Source organism: Poecilia latipinna, unplaced genomic scaffold (assembly GCF_001443285.1).
Source record: "Poecilia latipinna isolate Pla-1442-1.1 unplaced genomic scaffold, P_latipinna-1.0 Scaffold425, whole genome shotgun sequence".
Classification (NCBI taxonomy): Eukaryota; Metazoa; Chordata; class Actinopteri; order Cyprinodontiformes; family Poeciliidae; genus Poecilia; species Poecilia latipinna.
The window spans coordinates 261,231-285,545 of NW_015113041.1; the positions used below are offsets into that span (position 1 = coordinate 261,231).

Below are 24,315 nucleotides of genomic sequence, written 5' to 3' on the forward strand. Positions count from 1 at the left end.
GTTTCAACACTTTAGTAGCAGAGTACAACAAAAGACACCCAAATGCTTATAATATTCATCTAACAGAAAAATCAGCTTCAACAGTTACACATAAAGGTAGTCCAGATGTTTTTTGTTTTTTTTAATACATGGTTAACTGTACACGCAAGGAGAAAATAAACACCATAATTAGACATTTTTTTTGAAATTATATATCCCTTTTCATTAAGAAATGACATTAATACCAGAATCATTCTCCAGAAGGATGCATCATTTATATTAGATCACACAAGGAAATAAAAAATTAATTAAAATTAGCATTGGACTGAGTCCAACGTCCCACTGAGTCTACAGCCAGGGCTCAGTGGGACGCTGGCGAACTGGAAGGTACCAAATAAGACAAAGTTCTTTTTCTTTATTATCATAATACTTAAAATAAGTAACTTAAAAAAAAAACTACATTAATTATTACACAGGTACGAATTGCAGCAGCTTAGCAGTCTTGAATAGTTCAGGAACAGAGTATACAAAAAAATAAATCTACCACGTCTTGTTTTTCTTCAGAACAGGATGCAACATCCAATTTCAAATCACACATTCACAATCTTTGAACATTTTCAGTATGAAAACAGAACAGAAAAAAGAGGGACAACCATTCCTGCAACACAGATATATCACAGGAACAACAATTTTATAAGTGTAAATATATATATATATATGAAACATATATGTCTTAAATTAACAGTCAAATATATGAGCATATATACATCGTTTTACAAGGTAGTAAAGGCAAAAAAGCTATTTGCAACATCCCCCTAAATCCTATCATTTCAGATCAATGTAATAAATTATCCATGACATCTCCATTTCAAAGTAAGAAAAAAAATCATCTTAAAACTACAAGTTAAAAATCTGTCAAAACATTAGAGAACCCATCTTTGTTTCAAAAGTGAAATAAGATATTGCACCTTTTTTTTTTATACCAGAGAACAATAAAATGACAATGAAAAACAGCATACAATGCACAAGAGGAATTAAATTAGAACCACTGCCACTGGCGGACATCAATTCTTGTTTTGAACCTTGTAACAAAAATACATTTCCTGTAACAAAACATCACAGTTTAATTTCACTGAATTATGTAAAAAGGAAAAACAAAACAAAGCATTTTAAACACACTCTTTAAACATTTGACATGTATGACAAAAGCCGTATTCAAGACTGCTAAGCACAGTAATTATGGTTTTACATAACTAGAAAAAATAGATCATATATATTGCCTTTTGAAATGTTACAACTTGTGGGTTCGTTTTGGCGATTACAATCTGAGTCAAGACAGGAAAATATAAGCAAGAAAAAAAAAAAAAAAAAACCTGAAAAAAAAAAAAAAAACCTCTCTCATGTCCAAAAAGGGATCCCATCTATCCAAAAATAACAGTGTACATAAGCATTTAGTAACAAATAAATGTTCCTGATTTTTAGAAATATTACTTAATCATACAAGTCATTCTACAGCTAGTGTTTCTCACTAAGAAAAAAAAAAAGTCTTCAAGGCGTTGTAAATCTATCACCCCCTCTGTTAAAAAAAAAAAAAATAAAAAAAAGGGGTTGGGGTTGTTTTCATCCGTTCACCGATTCAAGTCTAACGTGGGCGTCTTCTCTAGTGATCCTGCAAAACATAAACAAAGTGTTAATGTTTCTGTTTAAAGATATTAAGACAATCTGTTACAAACACCTTTTCCTCCACAATAATCTTTTTTTTAAACTTAGCAAAACACTTCCCATTTTCAGCAAGTTGGGATTAGAGAATTCAACTTTTTTTTTTATTACATAAAGTAGAGCTCAGGAGGGGAAAATGTTACGCAGAACAAAGGCTCACAAGGTGCTGGCTGGCTGGAGGTGGTCAGTGTTACTGTCCAGATAAAGTGAGTCTTTGTTCTGACATGGGATGAAGTTTCTGGTCATGATCATCATCAAATTTGGAGACAAAAAAAAAAAAAAAAATAGAATCTCACAACCAGAGAAGATTATCTCAAATATGATGCAGTAAACAAAATAGACAGCAAAAAGGACAGAAGAACATTTTGTGGAAATATTTTGGTACCATCTCATACATCCACCAGGAAGTTAAAGCTTGGATCAACATGGGTCTTCCAAATGAACAATAAGTGAAAGTCTGCCTCTATGTTGGTTACAAAGTGGCTAAAGGTCACCAAGGTCTAGTTTAGCAGAGGTCATCACAAAGTCTTGATCTAATTAGCAGCCCTGTCAGGAGGAATGAGACACAATTCAATAAGACTATTGTGGGACTCTTGTGGAAGGATATTTAAAATGTTTCACCCAAGTGAGAGTTTAAAAACTGGATTCTATTGAATCCTAAGGAGGCTTGATTACATCTCTAAATTTGAAGAAATGTATTCACTTTGTAGAAAAATTCTCCTCTCCACTATTTTAGTATTTTACAAATAAATAAAAATGAAAACGTTAGGCTGATTTACTAGCAGAGATGTACCAGTCAGGCTTTTCCAAACCATCTGCATCTGTTAAAAACATCTGAGTCATGCATCACCTGAAGGCCCGGGGCTGGTGTCTGCTGAGCGCCCTGGTTGAAGAAGGCCATTGGCTGTCTGTAGAAGTCAACCCAGGCGTTGTACTCAGGATTAGAAGTCTGCTGAGATCCAGGAGCTGTTGTCTGGCCTGGAAAAATGAGAACATGGAAACAAAACAAACAAAAAAAATTAGAAACATTTTTCCCCCCCAATCATGAATTTTATAACTTAAAGCAAAGATCACCAGAAGTCTTACCCCAGGTTTTGTTATATTCTGGAGCGGTGCTCTGTGGTTGATTTTGCTGACCTGCTGGAAGCAAAACGGCCATTTAATGCATTTCATTTGATTAAATTCTGATTTTTAAAACTCTTTTACAAAGCTTTGACCAAATGAAACTAAAATAGATGCATTTTAAGCAAGGCTAAACCAAACGTGCACTAAGACGTGTTTGTCGTCAGAAAGCAGCTTGTGCTAGTTGGAAAAAATTCCTGAGTGACACTCGCCTAGCTTTTTATAATACTGCTCCCAGTCCATCTGGCCCGTCTGGGATCCATTGTGACCTGAAACCAGACACAGATAACACGTCCAGATTTACTGAGAGCGGGGTTTGGCTTTCTCTGCTCCCATGTAACAACTCTGACTGCTAATGAACTCCAGTGGCAGCACCTGCAAAAATCTGTCCGTACAGGAAGTGCGCGGTCAGCCACAGGGAATGTTCTGCAGGCTGCTAACTATTTGAACCCACTTCAGCAGCAGGGAACTTGAGAAACTACCCACTTTGACTGAAACTGTAGTAATTTATTTAGAGCAGTCCTAGCTCGTGATTTGGGCACATCTACAGTTAAAATGTCCACCATTCCTTTGGAGGTACTTACTGTGGTCCTGCTGGCCCTGAGGTTGCCATATCTGAAATGTTGTGCCCCATCCTCCAGTCATAAACATCTGAGGTCCACTGGAAACAAAAACAAACATTCAGTTTTATTTAGTAAAACTGTTTTTAACCTCAAACTTTTTTTAAAATGTGGCAAGTCGGCCACAAACTGCAACACTTTTATTCAGATTTTATGTAGTAAAGTAGTGCAGAAGAAATGCTCGTTTATAAAACGTCTTTGCAGCAAAAAAAAAAAAAAGTTTGATCTGTAAAAAGATGAAAAGAAAAAAAAAAAGTTTGCAGAAGTCACATTACCAAAATCAAACAAAATTGATATATTTTTTTATGTTTGTGCAGCTAAAATTTTTGTAGCCCAGTCGATTGATACAAAATTTGTCTGATTTTATAAAATGATTGGGTGACCTTTGATGATCTCTGGAAACATTTATTAATATTTTTAAAACAAAAATTTTCGCAACACAAACGCTCAACACCAATTCCGTTTGATTTGAGGAAGATAACGGGTTCTTCCTGCACTAATCTGTGTTTGTCCATCACAGAACATCCCACATTTATACACTGTATCTAGTTGCTTCAACATGAATAAAACGTGTTAAAGTTGGTGAATTTTTATGCAAGGAGCTGCATTGAAAGGCGAGGAGTTGGGGCTTACTGTTGAGGAGGAGTAGTCGGGCCTTGGTTGTAAGGACTCATCCCAAAGTTGCTGTTGCTGCCGATCCCCGGGCCCTGACGAAGACCAGGAGAAGCAGAGGCGAGTGAGAGACCACACTTGTGTTTAAAGGGAGCCAACAGGCAAGGTCAGAGGGCAGGGGCGAGCGCTGATGCACTCCATTAAGTCCATTTGATGGATTCTTCATGTTTAACCTCTGGTGACATCCTGCTGGCCACTAGGAGCACAGAAGCCCGGCTCACCCAGGCAATGACATGTGTGCTCATGAATATCAGATCAGACAATAGGAGTGGGAAGAGGGGCTGAGGCGGGGGGGAGGGAGGGTGGGCGCGCAGTGAGCGCCGGGACAGACCACCTACCCCAATTCTCTCATCGATCAGCTGACGGGCTTTTTCCAACTGCTGAGCGGTGCCTCGGATGGAGAAGATGCGGACATTGGGGTCAGTGTTGGGCGGCGGGTTTCTCTGCAGCTCCACATGGGCACGAGACTGCTCTTTGATGTTTTTGATGGTTTCTCCACCTGAAATGTTAAGAACGAGCTTTAATAAATGTCCTCTCCCCCTCCCGAGTCAATTGGAGACGTCGCGGGGCGCAAAGCCACTCATGACTGAACATTAAAAGAGCCGATAAAGATCCCAGACTGCTCATCTTTATCGTTATAACATGCACCCAGTGACTTGTGATGGATGTGATCAATATGATAATCAGCTTTCTATTCATCCTTAATGAAAATCTGAAGGGGGGAAAAAATAAAGTAGTAAAGCAAACCAGTTATCAAAATGGAAACAAAAAAAATGTTGGGCACCGTTTGGTGATTTAGGAAACAAAGTCTATAAAGTTTACTGAGCAGAAGCAGTTTGTGCTGACCCTAAACCCGCACAGCATTCTGGGGGATGAAGGCAGAGGAAAGGCTTTAGCCGCTCAACCTCTCACTGCCAGCTCACCAAGGTTGGTGGCATCAACTAACTCGCTCTTTGGTTACCTAGCAACAACCTATTGAGAAACTTGCAAAGCAGTTTCAGGTTTTGCCACTGTTTCTCATAAGTGCTTAAAAAAAAACAACATAATGGAGTGAAAAGAGAAAATGAATACCACAGCTCGTGAGAAAACTATCAATAATTTCAGATATGAACCAATCTGAAATGCTTACATCGTGATAAGTTTTTCAGCCATGTTGATATGGCTCAGACCTAATACGAAGTTATGGTAATAGAAAAATCACGAATAGAGTTGGAATTTCTGTCACTTCGGTTCACCTTTTCCTCATTCAGATCGCATCAGAACCCAGCTAAAAATCAGTGCATTTTCAATTGCCTCGTGGCCAGCAGTGTCTGAAACATACTTGCTTAACATCTGACAGAAATGTCAACCGTCTGGTGCATCTTATTTTCAGGGTGCAAACAATTTGGACTGAACTTGTTCCCTGTGTAAACTCACCTCGTTGAAATCCCAGCCTAACTTCAGAAAACCCCGGCATGCGTCTCACAACTCATCTACCATTCTCTGCTAACATCCATGCAAATCAGGAAACAAAAGACAACATCTCCTGCACCCCCCCCCCATCCTCACCACCCCTTGCTCTCGCATCGGATGCCAGCTTCCCAAAATGTGGGAAGAGCAATCACACCAGCGGGGTGAGATGAAACGTAGCTGGCAGGAGAAAAAGACAAAATTGAAGCGTATCCTCCTCTGGGGACGTCGTTTGTCTCTCACCTTTTTTCCACCATTCTTGACTTTGTGTTGTTCTCCTGTGGGAGGCGAGAGGGAGCGAGGGAGGGCGCTTCCCGGGGCCGTCCCAACATCAATTAAACGTTTGTTCACTTGTGGCTGACACACTGACGACCCTGACTGACCCCTGAATGAAAACCCTCATCTCAGTCCTCTCCTATGGTAGCTTTCTCCTCGCAGCCAACAGACTGCACATGGGCCATTAAGCCATTGTCAACCAAATGAAACTTCTGCCTTAATGAAGCCATTATGATCTCTTCTGGTCAGACAGCAGAGAGCAATGAAGACCCCGACCATTCATTTCATGGACTGGGCTGTAGAGCGGACAGATAATACGGGCCTTATTAATGAGACTGGTTTAGTGAGCAGCAGAAAGGGAGGGGATATAAAAGAGCAACTGGTGGCAGCATTCAGGGGCAAAGCTGGGGGAACTGGTTAGCTGCTGGTCTGGAAATAAAAAACTTCCTGCACTGCAGGACAAAACCATCACATGTGACATTTCTCCTCAAGTCAGTTTCATCTCTGGCTCTAAATATTTAAACGTACTTAAAAGTAGCTATTTGGATACTTTTCCGTGTCCTGATTTTAGCCAGCATGTGTTAAACGTGTGAAATATAACCTATTTGTGAATTTACTTTTCAAATAAATCTTATTCAATATTAGCAGCAGCAATTGTAAAATATGGAGTCAGAAGAATGCTAATTTGACTAAAACAAACTATTAACAGAGATGCATTGGTAATGCACTGCATCCTAAATGCACAAAGGAGCACAATCACAAATCCTTCCTCCCAGCAGATGTTAGACTCTCAAACCATCACAGCTCCCAACAAACTCCATAAGTGTTAATATCTCTGCTGGCGTTTATACCGTTTTTACTAATCTTTAACAACATTTCTGCTGTTATTGCACAACTCTGTTTACACTGTGTTGCAAATAGTGTCTTGTGTTTTTTAAATTCGATATACATGCACATTATGTAAATAAAAAGTAATTCTACTCGGATGCACATCCCTTCGATTATGACAAGGATTTTATCTTACCATTATGTGTGTCGGTGGGACAATAAAGGCCATTTATATAATACTTTTACTAGATTAATAACTATTCCCCTCCTGCTTACTAATCTGGGTTACGTCTATGATTTTATGAATGTTGAAAGAAAAATAAATATTAATTAGTATTTCTCAAAGAAAATCAACTATCCAGTTCTGATGAATGAGGACAAACTATTGCTGCTATGCCTGGTGATCAAATGAAATGGGCGGCAAGACAGAAGGAAGAAATCAGAGGAAACATTAAGGGAAAGAAAGAAATGGACAAAAGGTAGAAAAAGAAAGAATTGAAATGGAATAAGGTAGAGAGGAAAGAAGAATATATAAAATGAGAAGGGACAAGGACAGGAAAGATGAGAACAAAGAAAGAGGGAACAAATGCTCACAAACCCCTAAGAAAGAAAAAAAGAAGGACATACGGGAGAGAGCAAGGAGGGAAAGAGGAAAACGAGAAGAAAATAAATGAGTCAAGAAAAAAAGGAGGGACAAAAGAGTAAACAGGAAATAGAAGTCTGGAAATACAAATATGTTCCAGTGCTCTGTGAAATACCAAAATCTAATCCAATACTTTTCCCAGACTGATTAGGAACTCTGTTGTTAGCAATGAATAAAGAATTAATAAAGCATTAATAAACAAAGGGCAGCTGGGCTTTCTGATTGAAACAGAATTAGGGTTTCACAATAAAAGCCTCTGAGACTTATGAATGTATCAATACCGAACTTCAATGCGCCAAAGAATCATCCAGCAACGAGGCATTGAAATTCTGCAAAATTAAAAATTCTCTCAGTCTCACTTTTGACCAAGACTGAAGATGTTTTATGAGGAGGGAAAAAAAAAAAACACATCTGTATGCAAGTGGAAAGGTGCTTACTACTCACTGAATTCATGGTTATAATAAAGTCTGAGCAGATTGGTGGGTGGCAGGATTTATCAAGCTCTCTGTGACTGTGTGTGTGTGCGTGAGAGTGTATGAGGTCAAAAGCGAGGGGCAACAGGCTGCATATGGCATCGTAAAGATATTAATCACCACACCCTTTAAGGGGTGGCTGACAGCACCCAGACCCACCGCCATCTCCACCATATTGCCTCACTTCATATGCTAATGCAGAGAGCGGGGGACGCACCGCCCAGGTTTATTTGTTTCCCTCGCCCCACTACAAGCACAAAAGCCACTTGACATTTCTATTGCCATGTTTTTATCTTAGGTAAAGAGGCCCCCGTCCGCACCGCCCACCGCTGCACGCACACACACACCGAGGCAACACGCATGCCACCGTGCAACACACATGCACACACAGCCCCTTCCAATGCAGTGGTCAATGACTTTTAAATAGCTGCCAATAGAGTGGGCATGAATAGCCAATAAGCTAATTCCTCCTATTCAATCCCTCGCTGCACTCTATTGGACTGAAAGGCCCTCATTAGATGCCAGGCAGCCTTCCACATGATTGAGGGCTGTTATTATGCACCTTTAACAATTAATGTCACATTACACGCATTATCCCCGTCATTAAGCCCTTAGTGAAGCCAATGAATACCACTTGTGCTATATACATGAGTGCAAAGGGGGGGGGGGGGGGGAGCAGAAGGGTGGTCACCCCCACCCCCAGGTCTTCTCATCAGTTTTACGAAGTCACCCAACAGCAAACGGCGTCCACTTATTGAAAAACAAGCAGCAATCTGCTCACTTTGCGTTAGAAGCTTCTTATTCTTTTTTTCCCCCCCAAGAAATCAGGAAATGCCACTTATTCAGAACATCAATCTGCGTTAAATCTTTTTGGGCTTTATGCACGTAAAGCTGTTTACCAACAAGCACCAACATGTTCTTTACCTTTGCCAATCACCAGCCCACACTTATCAGCGGGTACAGCGTATGTCACCTCCTGCAGGCCTCCAGCTCCTCCCATGTTACAGTCGCTGCGCCCTCGGCGGCCCATTATGCCAAATCCGTCCCGCTCCTATTGGGAGGCAAAACAGAAAAACACAATGAGGGCAGAAACTACGACAAATAATCACAGAAGCCTTCGATTGGGCATTTTCATCCGTTTCCAGTCACCGATGAATATTTTGGATTGCTATTCACAGGCTGTTACTTTAAAAGTGTCTTGAAGATGTTAGAATTATGTTTGTTATCATTCTTACATTTGTAATTTTATGTTACCAGTTGTTTTTCTATTTAGAGGTTTAGTGTTCAAATTTGTTGAAACTGTGGAGACACAATCATTCTTACATTAACCTCAAGCATGTTTTTACAGATGGTGACTTCGATCTTCCCGGGATAGGTTTTAACACCCTTCATTTTGTCACTTTATATCCAGAAACGTCAATACATTTTTTGGATTTCCTTCTGACAAAAACACTAAGTTGCACATAATTGTGAAGTGAAAGGAAAATGATGCACATTGTTCAGATGTTTTTGCAAATAAAAGTCTGGAAATACATAGTAAATGCACTTATGGGTACATCTCTTCCAGCTTTGTAGTTTTTGAAACTTGATTTTTTTTTTTCTCAAAAAACTTTAATCTCAGTCTTTTTTTTTTTTTTTTACACAAATTGAATTGGAAGAATCTGAATGTCATTTTTCATATCATGCCAAAGATTGACTATTTGACTTAGGTCTGGGCTTTGAGTAGGCCCTTTTAACACAGACTTGTAGCTCTTACAAATTTTCAAAGAAAGAGGGCTGAATTTGGCGCATGAATCAAAAATGGCACATGCGTAAGACTTCAAATGTAACTTTTTTAAAACATTCCACTTAACATGCGAGTGTACTTTGTGTCGGACTGTAATACAAAATCGTACAAAATACCCTAAAGTTTGTGGGTGCAATGTAAAAACGTTTCCAAGGCAAAAGATCAGAAATGAGCCCTGAAACTTACTTTCTTCAGGTTTAGTAGCAGTAAAAGATGGAATCTTTTTTTCAAACTCTTAATAGTTTTATGTTCAACTACTTTGAGATAAAGAGGGGGAAAGCAAACCTGAGCGGTCTGGACCAACTCGTTGATGAGGTGAGCAGCATGATGGCAGTGGTCGGGCTGGCCCATCACCTGAGCAACGCGGTCAGGACTGACGCCGTCATCTAAACATAAAACAAAAACACAGATTTAAGACCAAGCCTAACAAAGCTGCAGAGGTTATAACTATTTACAGTGATTTTGTTGTAGCAAAAAAAAAAAAAAAAAAAAGAAAAAAAAAGGAAAATTTTTTTTAACACTCTTTGGGCTGACCTTGTTTAAACTGAATCCTGACACCAGCATCATTTTGAATCTTCTTGATCATTTCTCCATTTCTGCCAATGATGATGCCAACAGCAAATCTGGGCACAACCACCTAAAAAACAAGAACAATTCAGCAGAGGAAAAAAAGAACAAAAAACAATAAGAAAACTGGAAAACTTCTGATAGATAAAGTCTTACATCCAGACTGCTTCCACCCATTTTTGACCCAAAGTCCAGCCTGCCAGCCCTGAAGTCTCCTTGGTCTTTGTCTCGAATGAGCTTCACCACAAGTTCGCGTGCTTGCTATAAAAATAGATGAACATGAAAACAAGATATATTTTAATACAAATGATAGGATTCAACTGAATATAGCCTAAAATGCACGCGGTGGGCATAACGTGTAAACTAAACAAACAGGAAAGACTTTAGCCCACAGTGATCGCCTCTGTGTCTGACCTGCACTTTATGGGGATCCCCAGTGATTCTGAGGGGCTTGTCCGCTCCAGTGGGCATGGGGTCATCTTGAATCATTATCATCTGGACTCCTGTTCTCTCCTGCAGAGGTAAAAAAACAACAACAACAAAAAAAAAACCTAGTTACATGGGGCACAAAACACCAGTCATAGCAAAGAAATTCTAAGGTGCAACATGTTTTCTCCCCTCAGTTATCTGAACATGGTGGGATGTTTTTAAAACGGACACACAAATGTAGACCAAGTCATATACAAAATAAACCATTGAACAATTGACAAAATCAAACAATACACATATCTAGGATTGAAGGATGATTAATGTGTAAACTGCAAGACATATGATCAGGAAAACACTGAACTAGAACTTTCCCAGAATGCTACAGACTGCATGGAAACACAAATGATCAAAACAGTAATGTAGCTTAAATAATTTCAAGACAAGACAAGTGGGGAGTATTTTTTCTTTTAACAGAATGGTGTTTGAAGCTTTTTACTCCTTAAGAAATCAGACAAAATCAGGATCATAGAAGATGATTAACTGGGTCAAACAGATCAAGGTCTTTGGACTGGACTGCATCTCACTTTTCTTATCAAATGATTACATTTTAGTAGTTTGAAAGCTGATTTCAATGAAAACCATTCAAGGTCGATGTTGATCATTTGGTTTTATCAAGCACATTAAATCGGCCAGATATGAAATGACTCAGTTTTCTCGTGATGAGCTCAGACTAGAATGTCTTTCCAGATCATACATTAAATATATTACTACTGAAAACTCTGTGCTGTAAATGCATCAAAACACCACCTTCCTTGATGTACTTCAAGTAAAAATCTCATAGAACAAATAAACTGATACACAAGAATCATTTTTGTCTATTTCAATGACTTTCAGCATAATTTCTAATTTTATCAATGTTTTACTGTTGCATTTCAACAAAATTCTCAGAAATTAGTTTGTATCTGCTGCAGCCTTTGGAAAGAAAATTGAGAATTACAGCACGTTGACGTGCTGTAAGAGGTGTGTTTCCATGGCAGATTATCAGCAGACCTGCAGTTGTTTGATGGTCTCTCCTCCCTTGCCGATGACCAGGCCGACTTTGTTGGCAGGGATGAGGATCTGCTGAATGGAGCTGTTGCCGTCCATGTCGTTGTGGAAGCCGGGACCATATCGACACTGCTCCACAATCTCACTCAGCAGCCGCTTCGCCTGCCTGCAGGGCGGAAAAACAAGACTGCTTAGAACGCTCAGGAGAAAAACCGGCTGAGCCACAATGTTCAGCATCAACAGGTTCGTCTACTTTTCCCAACAATGAAATATAGATTTGTTTTTTTTTTTCCTTCTTAAATCTGTGCCCAGACTCACTCAATGTTCTCTGGGCTCCCGGTCAGAGTGCAGGGTCTGTCCAACATGCCACCACTGTCTACAATAAGAGAGAGAAAAAAAAAAGAAATCACAAATCATTCTTGCACACAATAATGTGTGATCAACAGTACAGTCACAGTAAAAACCAGGAAGTTGCTTTCCAAAGGGACTGGTATTACGAAATGTAACTTTATGTGCCGTGTGAGCGCTCGGGGACAGATCGGTTTTCATGTTGCGATTCATCTGCTTCAACGGCGCTCACATTTTCCAACTGTGTAAAGCATGATGTGGCCGAGTACCTGGAGCCGTGCTCAGCCCAAAGGTCATGAAATTGGGATGGAAGAATGAGCAAAGATGAGATTTGATCATCATTTTCAACAAATACCAGTAAAACGTTTTGTTTTGAATATTTAGCTTGAATGTTTCACAATTTAATATGCGTTTAAGAAAAACACAAACCAAAAAAAAAAAAAAAAACTTTAATCTTTATGGAAAACTTCAGTTCAAACAAGTGCAGTTTTCAAGCATCTGAGGTGAACGGAGATCTCAAACATGGCAGATAAAAGCTGCTGCTGCTTCATTTTGTATGTTCAGCAGAGCTGCACAATGCATCATATGACGACAATATCAAATGCAATACTACCACATGAACAGACTGCTTGGTAGGACAATGTATTTCAATTAGCAAGTCCAAAATTAGAATGCTAATGCTGTTTTGGCCAGCTGCTCTTTATGACGACACTTTATGTATTCTTTAGATGGTCAAAATGCCAAAGCTTACAAACGTGGTAAAGGAACTTATTCAAGAAAACCAAGTGATTTGATTGAGGATTACTCACAATATTCAGAAATAGTATTGAAATTACCCTAATGCTGATATTGTATAGAGCTCTAGTTTTCACATTTAAAACTTTACAGTTAAGACTGACTTTTATTAAATCTGTTCGGTAAACAATTTCCCCACAACAGGTTGTATCAGATCCAAGTTCACTTTATTTTGCACAGGAGCCACATTTATTTAACTAAAACTAACTTTACTCATTCTGTCTCTACATGGATAAAGTAAAAGAGTTAACTTATTAGTGAAGAGTAGAAATATGACATTACTTCCCAATCGTCCTTTTTCAACCTCTTTTTACCAGATGTCTGTTTATGGCAGGGTGAGGTGCTTTTTAACCACGTAAAACATTTTGTGTTGCATAAAACCGGAACAAAAAATCCTGAACAAAAACTGTGTTGTCTTTCCACTTCAGACTCTTATAAGGCATACCTGAGGCAATCTGGATCTTGCAACCTGATTCCTGCTGTATTCTTGAAATCTGCTCTCCTCCTTTTCCAATAACTATGATAAGAAAGGAAACTGTGAGCCTTTCTGAATTCATACAAAGAACTCATTTGTGACAAGAACTTGAGGGTCACTTACTGAATCCAACCATCTTGTCAGGCACTTTAAAGTCTTCTGTTGTAAAAGCCCTGAAAGCCAAACAAAAAGCACGATTAGAGCACAAGTAACGTATTTTACATGTTGATCCAGCTGACTGGTCGCATTTCACAACCTCCATGATCCCTGCTTTAAACATCTCACTGCTGAGTTTTTGTCTACATCATGGTTAAACTTACTCTTAAGCTTCAGAATAAGTTTACCATTAAACATAAAAACCCTTGAATAAACCTTAAGATTTCCACATTGTATTTTGTCACGGCATGGCCGATGAATAAAGCTAATGTGCATCGCCATTACTAAAAGCAACCACGAGTTTTTTGCTCACCTTTGATGTACCAACGCCCCAAGATGGTTTCCTACTGAGGGAAGAGGGAAAAAAGTAAATTTAAATGTGTGAAATATGCCTATCAAATGTATCGATATGGAAAAGCGATAAAGCAAGCAATATCAGAAAAATTGATTCAATGCTGGGGGGGAAGAAGGGGAGCAGATGTTTGTGAAGCTGCCAATCCTACAAGTCTGCATCTGACCCACAGCGGGGAGCTTTCAGCGGCAGGGAAATAAGACCTGGAGGTGCATGAATGAGCGTTTCAATCAGAGGCGCTCTGAAAGAGAGGCAGCAGCCGGGTCAGTGACTGCTGGTCCCGAATTGAATTTTTGACAGGTAGAATCAAGCAAGGGTCCTGCAGGGTCACCGGAGGATGTTCAGCCACGGATGTGAAAACCTGAACTGATATCTTTACGGGTTCAATCAATTTTATGGCTGTTTGCACTGATTTCACTTCTTCTGGAAAAAGCGCCCGGGGTTAAAGCTCGAGAACAGAACAGCTATGAATACAAAAAAGGGAGGTGTGCAAACTTTATACAAAAATAGAAATTTTCACAAAATAAAAAAGAAAAACTTTTGCGAGAAGTTGAATATATGTTTGAAAATTAGACACTGAAAGCCAGCTGCAGAACTAGAAAGTTACCACGTCTGTCATTTGCCTTATACAAAAGGACAACCTTGACTAAAGAAAAGTGAGGACAAATTCCCACAAACAGCAGTGCATCCAACAAACAAACTTGAATTGCATACAATTTTCCTATTCGTGCATTCAAGGCCGAACCATCGTACAAACAACTGTGACAAGATAAGAGGAGGCCGCGGTAAATAACTAGTGTTTCCACTTTGTGAAAATGAAATGGATCAAATGTTTGCAGTGAGTGACGAAAACCACGGCAGGATGATTGTCTCCACTACGGCGTTTTGAGTATTAAGTATCTGACAAACAACATGGCTCTCACTTCAGATTATAGGCCAACTTCAACAAGCTTTGCCAGTTTCACTGCAAAGGAAAAGGTACTGGCAAATAACTCACAAAAGGTCTACGGGTTACATATTTGGTGCAGATCATATGACAACAACTCTGAAATAACAAGCGGCAATATGCAGCTTGAGTTTGAAGGAAGGAGACTCACAGTTACCAGTGAAGTAAGAGATGCAAGGAGCCATTTAAAAATGTTACTTTTCTACAACATGTATAGAAATATTTGAAAAAATTATGCTGCTCTTAGTTTCAGTTTAAGAGTTGTCGCAATTTCACAATTGTATACATCGTGTAAAAATAAAAACTTTAGGACCTAAAAAGAACTGACATGCAGAGTTAATATGAAGGCTCACCTCCATTGTCTAGGGAACGTTTTTGGCCCCCAAAGCCATAGAGGGAGGGGTCTATGACTGGACACGAACTGTTCATGTTGGGCATCTGGTCTCCTCCCATCTTGGCTGCCATCTGGAGACAAAACAGTGGGACAGATGGAACAAGTGGTTCAATTATGATATTCTTCAAATGCAAGTTTTCACAGAAATAATCCTGAGCATCACTTTGGTAATTAGCTTATTTGTTCACCTTCTTTTTTCTTGCTTTTTTTCCCCAAAGCAATGGTTGTTAATATTTTATCAATTTCACGAATAAATCACAAAAAATAATCACAAAACATGGATATTGCATTCTTTAAAGCATCTCGATGAATGGTTTATTCCAGACAAATCCACACAAAGTTGATTGCCTCTTTGTTGTGAAAGCAGAAAAAGACCCTCTTTAGGCTGGAGAGCAAGGATGAATATATAAAAAAAATGTTGTACTCCAGAATAGTTATGCTGCCTCATATTAGTGATGCACCGATATGAGAATTTGGACTGATATCGATATCAATATTTTGCGTAATATACATACACATTTAAATAATGGGCCAGGAAATACACAACAATGACCACATGCATATTGGGGGGGAAAAAATAAAATTGATTAGTATTTATTACAATACAAACCACAAACATGCTCAATGAAGTGTTTCGCAACTTTGAAAAACTAAACCTAGTTTGCAAATATGACTATAATAAAAGTAAATTGTAGAATATATTAAAACTATAAACAACCACCTTCCTTAACAATGACTATTCAATCTTGTCAGCTGCAACTCTTCAAAAGGAAATTACGTGCAAAGTTGCACAGAGACTTACACCACTGCTTCGTATTCACAGAGTCCCAAATGTGGACTTCAGGTATTCTTAAACTAAGAGATAATCAAGCTGGATTCAAAAACTTCACCAGAGAATCAGTGCATGACAATGAGAGTTTACTCTATCTTTAGATAAAGAGGGGAAGAAAAGGCAGATCATCAAACCACTTCTATATTTTTGGCACTCTCTCTTGATCCACCTCAGACCTTTCTGGTATATTAATCACTTAGTACCACCAAATGACTCAAATATCTTTTTCACTTTTGTAAAATGAGAAAAAAAAGATGTAGAACATCCATCCCAAAATCATATTTTAACACTCAGATGATTTTATCTGTAATATCAAATCAGGGTTGTATTATCTCTAGTTATGCCAATCAATATCAGATAAAAAAATGGGTGCACTTTGCAAATCTGCACTTTTTGGGTGAAGTTTGCAGCAACACTTCAGGTGACCTAGTTTTTCTGTTGGGTTGCCATGAAAACACCATGAGACCTGATTACGCAGGAAAGATTGTGGCATCCTAAGATTGACATTCTTTAAACCAGCATCTTACTAAAATTACCATTCTTTAATATATGCATGTTAATAACACAGTCATAATTAAACAATATGAAAAATGGTTTTGTATAGCATCATTATAATGATTTTGAGCAGCAAAATGGTGATGATGATCTACATCACAGCACATTTTAAGATGACACCACACTGGGAACGACATGCAACAGATCTGATCACAATGCAAATAAAACAAGTTGTTTTAGAAGGTTGTTACTGGGTTTTGGCTGTGGGGTCATTTCTTCAGAAGCAGCACCAGGATTGCTTTGTGTAATACCAGCAGATGTGGTTTTAACTTTTCTTGCCGTTTTGTTAATCTTAGTCAAGAAAGTTGCACAATTTTGACAGCTTGCAGAATGACATATTTAATTCTTTAAGTCAAAAGAGAACAAATGTATTCCTCTTCACAGACTGAAATAAATCTACAAAAGTAATAACAAAAACTTGGGTATTTTAGTTTCAAAAGGTATTCTTAATGACAAACTCATTGGAAAACATAATTTACTGAAGATTGTTTTTACACCATCAAAGCCAATGCTTCTAACATGGAGCCTATTTAGATGGCAAGCTTTGTATATGTTCCAATTTGCAGTATTTTTTATTTTTTGCAAGAATGCTAATTTGTCAACCATAATTTTCTGATCTGAAAGATCATAAAATTCTTTCATATTTCAAACATCCAGAAAAAAAAGCGTCGGCTCTTTATATTTACTCTGCTCATGTTTCTCTGCTGATGGAAAAGTGTATAGCTCCATGCAAATAAAAACAACAACAAACAAAAAAAGCATGGAGGTTTTTTGCATTACAGATAAAAAAAAAAAAAAAGTCTTTTAGAAAATGAACCACTTGCAAATATGAAGTAGATTCTCACGTCGTGCGATGATGGACATTCAAATCTTCTGCGTGAGAGCGTTTTTCTATTCTGCCTTAATCTGTCACCTCTCCTTTCACACCAAAGTATAGCATTTCAGAAAATTACACTAAATTGACATGTGTGCTTGCCTGGAATGTTTTTTTCACAATATGAAAATATGCTCATGGAAATTAGAGTCTCCCATCACCTTCAGGAACGATTATCTACTTCAGAAAGCCACTGGTGGAAGAGAAGCTGCAATAGAAATAAGGAGGCATAAAAGGAAGCAGGTGTGAGGTTGCTGTTACCACGGCGTCTCTAACGCCGCGGACCCATCAAGAAAATGTTAAAGCACTCTGGATTAGGTCAACACTTGTGCAATTCTTTTTAAATTAGAGTATTTGTTTGCTGTTGCCATCAGACATTTTCCCAAACACCTTGGTATGACAGCATCTGTTTTCATAAATTTCGATGTCAAAGTGACAAATGTTGCGGCAGCATCTGTACGCGCATCGCCTGGCCTAAGAAACGTAGCTGGAGGAGCACAGGCTGAATGTTCATCCACTCATGTCCTGGTTTCATTTCAACACATACTTTCCTATCCATCCTTTGCAAGCTGCCATGTTTCAATTCAAAAGCTTAATTTCTTTTCCACCTCTCTAGAGATGCATGTCATCTCTGTTGTATAAAAGTAAAGGCATTTTTATGAACATAAATTCAAAATGCAGTGCTTTAAGAATTTAATACCTTATAACAAAGAGGAAGGATAAACTATAGCATTGTTGAGTTAAATTGTAGATTATACTTTAGTTGTTTCGACTTGCAGAAATCACAACTGGACTTTTTGTTTTAAAACAGATTAATTTTGAAGCAAAATGCCTGGCTGTCTACAGAGACCACCAAGTAAATAGGTAAACATCACTGTGGACCATAAGAGCCTCCCAAGGCAGTGTGTTGAACATAATAAGCCTTGCTGTTGGAATTTGAAGGTTTAAAAGCAAAACAAAAAAAAAAAGTTGTAGAAAATAATTTTTCTCTCAACCTCAAGGGAAAAGAATGTGACATAAAACTGATCGCTTGGGTCAGTGTTATTGGGTATGACTAGCATCCAGATGACGACAAGTAATGACAGCGAGACACTGATTAATTCACCAGACAGACAAAATCTGGTCTTGGGCCACTGTACTATACAGGAAGTGCAAAGGCAAATCCCTCCAGCCCCTTTAAATGTCACTCACTTTCGGCAGCTGCTCCTCAAGCGGAAGGATAGCTGCTGTGAGCGCATCTGTGGTAACACACAACACCACACAAACAAGTATAAATAATCATAATAACATGGTCTCCACTTCCTACTTTAGTCTTGTGCTTCATTATTGTCATATGACACAGAGAAACCCAACACAGCTCGTTTCTCCATAGAGACAGTTCCCAAACTTAAAAAAGAGCAGCAAAGACGTGTGATCACAACTAGCACTGGTTGAATCAATAAAGAACAAACTCTGATTTTAATAGTTTCATCGTAAAAAAATAAAAATAATCATCTCATGATGCCAACCAGGTGTCATAAGAACATGGAATAGAAATTCAAGAAAAATAAATTCCTAATTTTTTTAAACCAGAAAATATATATTTTAAACTGTGTTTGGCATGCTATATTATAGAACTGCATGTATCACCACCTATGCGGCCAATAACACAGGTAAACGTTATTGTGGAGCCAGAGTGAAGCTGACAATTAGAAAAGAACAAAGTAGTAACCCGTAGCAACCAATCATGCTGGACTTGAACAATAAAGAAAAAAATCTGCAAAGACATTTTACAGAGCACATCAGCATGGATCAAAGACTTGTTTATACTGTAAAAAATGTGTTTTAACAGTGCCAGATCAATGTTTTCAAAAACAATTCATTTTAATATAGACTTTAGCCAACATTAACATTTCAGGCTAACAGAAACATAAACAAAAAATTAGCTTTTTTAATAAAGTAACTGCACAACTGAATCATACAGTAAATCATTCCATAAAGGACATTAACATTCATATTAAGAGTTATCTTGTCTGCGGTTTTGCCAAACGGGGAAGTGACATTTAATTATATGTTTTTTCTAAATATGGGTTGAACTGTTCCCTATCTATCAGTTTTGACCTAATAAAGGAAGTTAAAATACTGTCATATTGCAATTAACTCCAGCTTTTTAAAACAAGAATATAAAGGATTATACAAGCCCTGACAGCTAATTCATGCAAAGTTTCTGCCAAACACACACATGAAGAGCCCATTGCTGCTGGTGCAGGTTAGGAACACAAGATCCTTTTTCAGTATGGATACTTTAATCTGTCAACACATATACAGAAATGAAAGTTATCCTGTTCCCCACACGCCATGCACAAGCCACACAACTGGTGGGACCTTAAGTGTGGCCACTAAATATAAAGAGCTGTAGGAGAAAGTAGAAGGCAGAGGACAGGGTGAAATACCGTTCTGACAGCTTTAGAGCTGGTTTTACAAAAGCATCAAAACAAGAGCAGGTGGGGGAAAATTTTTACTTTCAATAAGGTAAAGCTGAAAAGGTTAACCTTTCATAAGATTATGTTTGCAGATTGATAATCTTTTAGCAGTTCTGTTAGGGATTTCTGCACAATCTCCACATGAGGTTATAAATGCCACGAGGGGAGGGCTGAAATGCAGCATGGCTAAAGTCCAGTTTACACACTAATAACAGCTGTCATTGGCGTATCGTTTCTAAGCTCTAGCAAACAGTTGTATTTAACAGATTTACTGTGCGACCGTCTTTGACTTGCATTAGGTTTGTTACTACTAGTGAGCTTGCGGCTGTTGTTTGTACTTCAAATCATGGATTTGTGACTGTGCAACTGGAGTTGGTTATTTTTTTTTGTGTGTGCCACAGCTGGTTAATAAGAGCTTCAAGAACCCCTACTCTTAACTTAATGGAAAAATTCCCAGAATACAATTTGCAATCTATTTTTTTTCTACCCCAATTACGAGTCTCAAATTCAAGAATACTTTATTGATCCCAAAAGGAAATTAAACAGCAAAACCTAAAGAGGATTAGAAACCTTTAAATCAGTGAAATAGACCAAGAATACCAAAAATCAGCTTAATATGTGAACACACATTTAGGTTAACTGCAGTCTGGTTAACCTAAGAATAAAAAAGGGAACACTTGCCATCTTAATTTTGGACTTGATTCCATTCTCTGATGCTTTTTCTCTTAGATAATGAAAACATAATTTTATAGTCATGAACATTATCTTCAGGCAAAACAAAAGATGATTAAAACTTAACTGGCACTTATTCTTCCCATTGCACGTTTCAAAACAGTAATTCCAATAAACGTGATGCAATTAAGCAAGTTTGGAAAAATTTGGATCATGGCTTTCAATGTAATTTGAGGAACACAATTACCTAAAATGATACGTTTTTTTTGTTGTTTTTTTATTTAATGTTATAGCTAATTTCTAGCTTCCATGCATGGTCTGGATATACCAGTGTCAAAGATTTATAGCTTATGGTTTCAAAACTGCTGAGATTTTTTTCTGACATACCAAAGAGAGTGACAGTTTTCTCTCACTGGTTAGATCTCGACATGACACACCTTGCTGCACACTGTTAGTTAAGCTGGCTATAAAAAGGTGAATAAACTTTTCCCTCGCTTACAAAGATCTCCAATATGTCTGTGGAATAATTTCATGGTGAAAACCACAGACTGACATTGTGTGGAAAGGAAAGGCGCTCCACCCAACATTCCTTTTAAAAGGAAAGGTGTTTTAATGCCAGTTGGCAAGCCATGTGCAGCACGCCTTTTAAGCTGATTTTAACAGGTAAAATCAACTTGTTGTACACTCCCAATGCTATTACAAAAATAGAAGTATCTGACAGGTCGTTTATGCTCCTGTAAGTTCAACCAATGTATGTATCTTTTTGTACATACAACTATTGCTAAAATGAAATTGCTAACATACTTGATAATAGTCACATGGTGACAACTTAAACACAAGAGGAGTTGTAAAATTTCAACTCCACGTGTGTGAAATTTTGCAGATAGTAATGGAAAAGTCCATGTGTGCTGAGCAGGAGGAGTTCAGGGGGGGTTTATTTCAACAGATGACGTTACACATTATATGGCCTAACTCCAACTGCTGCCAGGACTATCACACAAGCTAGCTGGCTAACAGCTGCTTCACAGACCAACTCGATATTACTACACAAATAACACACCTCCAACTGATAATATTGATGTTTGCAGTGTTATGACGATCACGTCTGAAAAGTTTACACGTGAGAACAGCGAGTGGTGCCTCTTTAGGGTCCAACATAGCCTCTTTAACTGGGGCAACAACTAGTTACACTGATGCTAACTCAGGAACCTGAAGCAAACAGCTGTTCAGGCTTCGTGTCTAAACTGAATGTTGTGTTTTGTCACGTCATGGGTCCAGTTCCAAGACATTCAAGTTGAGCGTATAAGTTAGCAACGAGGCTAACAGCAACTTCTGTGAGTTGACAACAGGTTGTAGACTTAACTTATTAAAGTAGCGCAAACTTTGATATCAAAACAGGCCTTCGCTTCATTCCCCGTCCAGGTATTGTGTCGTCGCTTTGACGGCTCCAACACCGAGTTAACTGCTCGGCCGACCTCTGTAAACTTTAATCTGTCCTCTCAGCTATGCTGTCTCGGCTACTTAGTGTTAGCCTGCTAGCTCGCAGGGTGCATGAGGAGTGTTTATAGTGCTCAGTCCGGATTGCCCCGACCAAAACCCAAACCAGCACCGTTCGTAAAACACGCCTTTTGTGGTCGGTAAAGCAACACCCTTTTGTCAGCCAGAAAGCGTTTTACCTGTCGGACCCGGCGTATCGTGTCTGCGAAGTCATCTTTCGTGCCTGGCTGAGCCACCGAGGCCTGTCCCTGGATCAGCTCCGCCATCATCATCATCATCCGCCTCGGCAGCTGAGAGCCACACTTAGAGAGAGAGAGAGAGAGAGAGAAAAAGAACTGCACACGTGCCAGAATTAAAACTCCGCGAGCGTGTAGATCTCGCGAGCTGATCGGACAACATATGAGCTTTTGGACATAATGAACGCAGATGCATGTTTTGGTTGTTGTTTGCGAAGTAAACAAATGTTTTATTAGGTTTTATTGTACGTCATAATTGAAAACTCGTTTCATTAAAAGCGCGTTTTAAGTAAAATTTCAGCTAATAGGTATGATATCATTTTTTATACTTTAACCGTCATAAGGTACAAAAACAAACGTCAAAAATTACATAGTCTACATTCCACACACATTCAATACTCACAAAATTCTCTGAGGCTGTGACTGCACTTATTAAGCAATTAAATGGTCCACTGCTTTTCTGTAATAGCGAACACTACATCTGACCCATATAACAAAACATAGATAGATAGATAGATAGATAGATAGATAGATAATATTTTTGTCTTTCTCTATTAACTTATAAAACATTGCCATCTTTAAAACTGACTTTCAGCAGAGTTGTTCCAGGCTACAAAGTTCTTTATTTTCCCCCATTTTCAATCCAGTATTTTAATCAGTCCAGTTTAAGAAATGATAGCAAAAATATCAATAAAATCATAAAAAGAAAATCAATTTTCCTTTCCCCTTCATTGACAAATGTCCAGTGCAATGCTCTCTGTATTGCCTCACGGACTTCATAGACATAATGTTTCATCTATGCAGATTAATCAAAGATCAATTTAAATAAAACTAAAAAAATAAGCAGAGTATTTTAGAATTTTGTAGGTTTTGAACAAAATACATTATTTTTATAATTTACGAACTTGTACTTTACATTTTGATCATGTGATATCTGAGAATCTTACATTTCTAGAATCGATACATTTAATTTAACTAACATTAGACTTAAAAGACTTTCTGCTTGATAGGGTTTTAATAATATAGATTTGGAGCCTCTGATTCTCCACCTTGCACCACATATGGAAGCGTCTATTGTTGAACATCTGGAAAATGCCAGCAGCCAGACAGTAGAAAGTAAAATTGCTTCAGATTTCCAGAACTCTTTATGCAAAACAGTTCCTGCTCCATAAATTGCATCCAAATTCCAGAGAGTAACATAAAGCAGCGAGGATGATGTGTGGTCCTGTGGGATAGTGTGAGACACAGATCACCCTCGTCTTTGTTTCTGTGTTTCTTTTGAAGCTCAGTGGCAGAGAATCCTGTTTTCTGAGTTTTTCTCTGTGAGGTCTTTACTGTTCAAGATTTTATTTTGAGCACAGGTGAGAGGAGAGGCAGAAACATGAAGTGTATTCATTTTTGTTGAGGCATATGATTAAAAATCATTTTCCCTCAACGCTAACACACCTGCAATACGTCCATGCAGCTGCTGGATGATCAAACTCAAATTTTAGACAAGCAGATTGGCATTCTCCATCTTCCAGACATTCATGCATATGTCAGTTTCTCTTCCACTTCAGCCCCTGGGCATGTTATCACCTCCTGAAAAGAAGCAGAGGATTTACGTGGGAGCTGAAAGCTTTTCCCAGACCAGCACCCCTGAACGAAGACCTCCAATTTCACTTGACTGAAGTCTGATCCGTCTCCTCCGACATCTTGCAGCCATGTGCGGCACTGCCAGTGTATTCAAACCGAAAAACAAGAAGGAAGTGGAGTGATTTTAGTCATTTGATATAAAAAAAAGAGTCAGGTGGTGATCTTCACATACAGCTGGAGAATGCACACAGTTATGCTGAATAACTCCATCAGATCAGATCAAATAGGAAGTGAAGGCAGTAAAAGCAGGTGCTTATCAGGAAGAGGTTTCTGAGTTAGTGCGGACAACAAGTGCGTCAGTATGTGTGCAGGATCAGGTGTCACACAAACTTTCTCCCTTTATTGTCTTCCCGATGACAGATGCTTGTTCCAAGGATTCACTCTGGTAAAACTGCACTAGCTGGCTTTAATGAAGTGCAAGTGCAAACTTAATAAGACTCAGGAAGGAGCTGAATAATTGATGCACCTTTCATTTC

General features: G+C 38.5%; 1 protein-coding gene across 4 annotated transcripts; it reads right to left on the minus strand.

The window, feature by feature from the left end:
- On the minus strand, window positions 1-22,289 carry fubp3 (far upstream element (FUSE) binding protein 3). 4 transcript variants are annotated; one of them, XM_015037997.1, is made up of 19 exons: window positions 22,148-22,289; window positions 15,036-15,147; window positions 13,698-13,728; window positions 13,352-13,401; window positions 13,199-13,270; window positions 11,929-11,986; window positions 11,614-11,776; window positions 10,549-10,647; window positions 10,291-10,395; window positions 10,102-10,204; window positions 9,853-9,953; window positions 8,706-8,832; window positions 4,451-4,611; window positions 4,074-4,147; window positions 3,405-3,481; window positions 3,033-3,089; window positions 2,785-2,838; window positions 2,549-2,676; window positions 1-1,648 (listed from the first exon to the last, which is right to left on the minus strand). In XM_015037997.1, exons 1-19 carry the CDS (start codon window positions 22,244-22,246, stop codon window positions 1,640-1,642), a joined length of 1,680 nt encoding a protein of 559 aa, XP_014893483.1. In that variant the 5' UTR covers window positions 22,247-22,289; the 3' UTR covers window positions 1-1,639. The 4 variants fall into 4 exon arrangements, with proteins under 4 accessions (XP_014893483.1, XP_014893482.1, XP_014893481.1 ...); XM_015037996.1 differs by having other exon boundaries at window positions 2,785-2,835; window positions 13,698-13,731; window positions 22,148-22,288; XM_015037995.1 differs by having other exon boundaries at window positions 13,698-13,731; window positions 22,148-22,288.
- Window positions 22,290-24,315: the final 2,026 nt, after the last annotated feature.

Bases quoted from the DNA above. Each gene is read 5' to 3' on its own strand.
- fubp3 (XM_015037995.1), bottom strand. From the start codon at position 22,246: ATGATGATGATGATGGCGGAGCTGATCCAGGGACAGGCCTCGGTGGCT. The intron at 10,205-10,290 runs GTAAGACTTTAT...CTTGTTTTTTAG, and splicing joins TGGGTGGAAGCAGTCTGGAT to GTGGTTGTGCCCAGATTTGC. The intron at 4,148-4,450 runs GTAGGTGGTCTG...GGTCTTCGTCAG, and splicing joins TGATCGATGAGAGAATTGGG to GGCCCGGGGATCGGCAGCAA.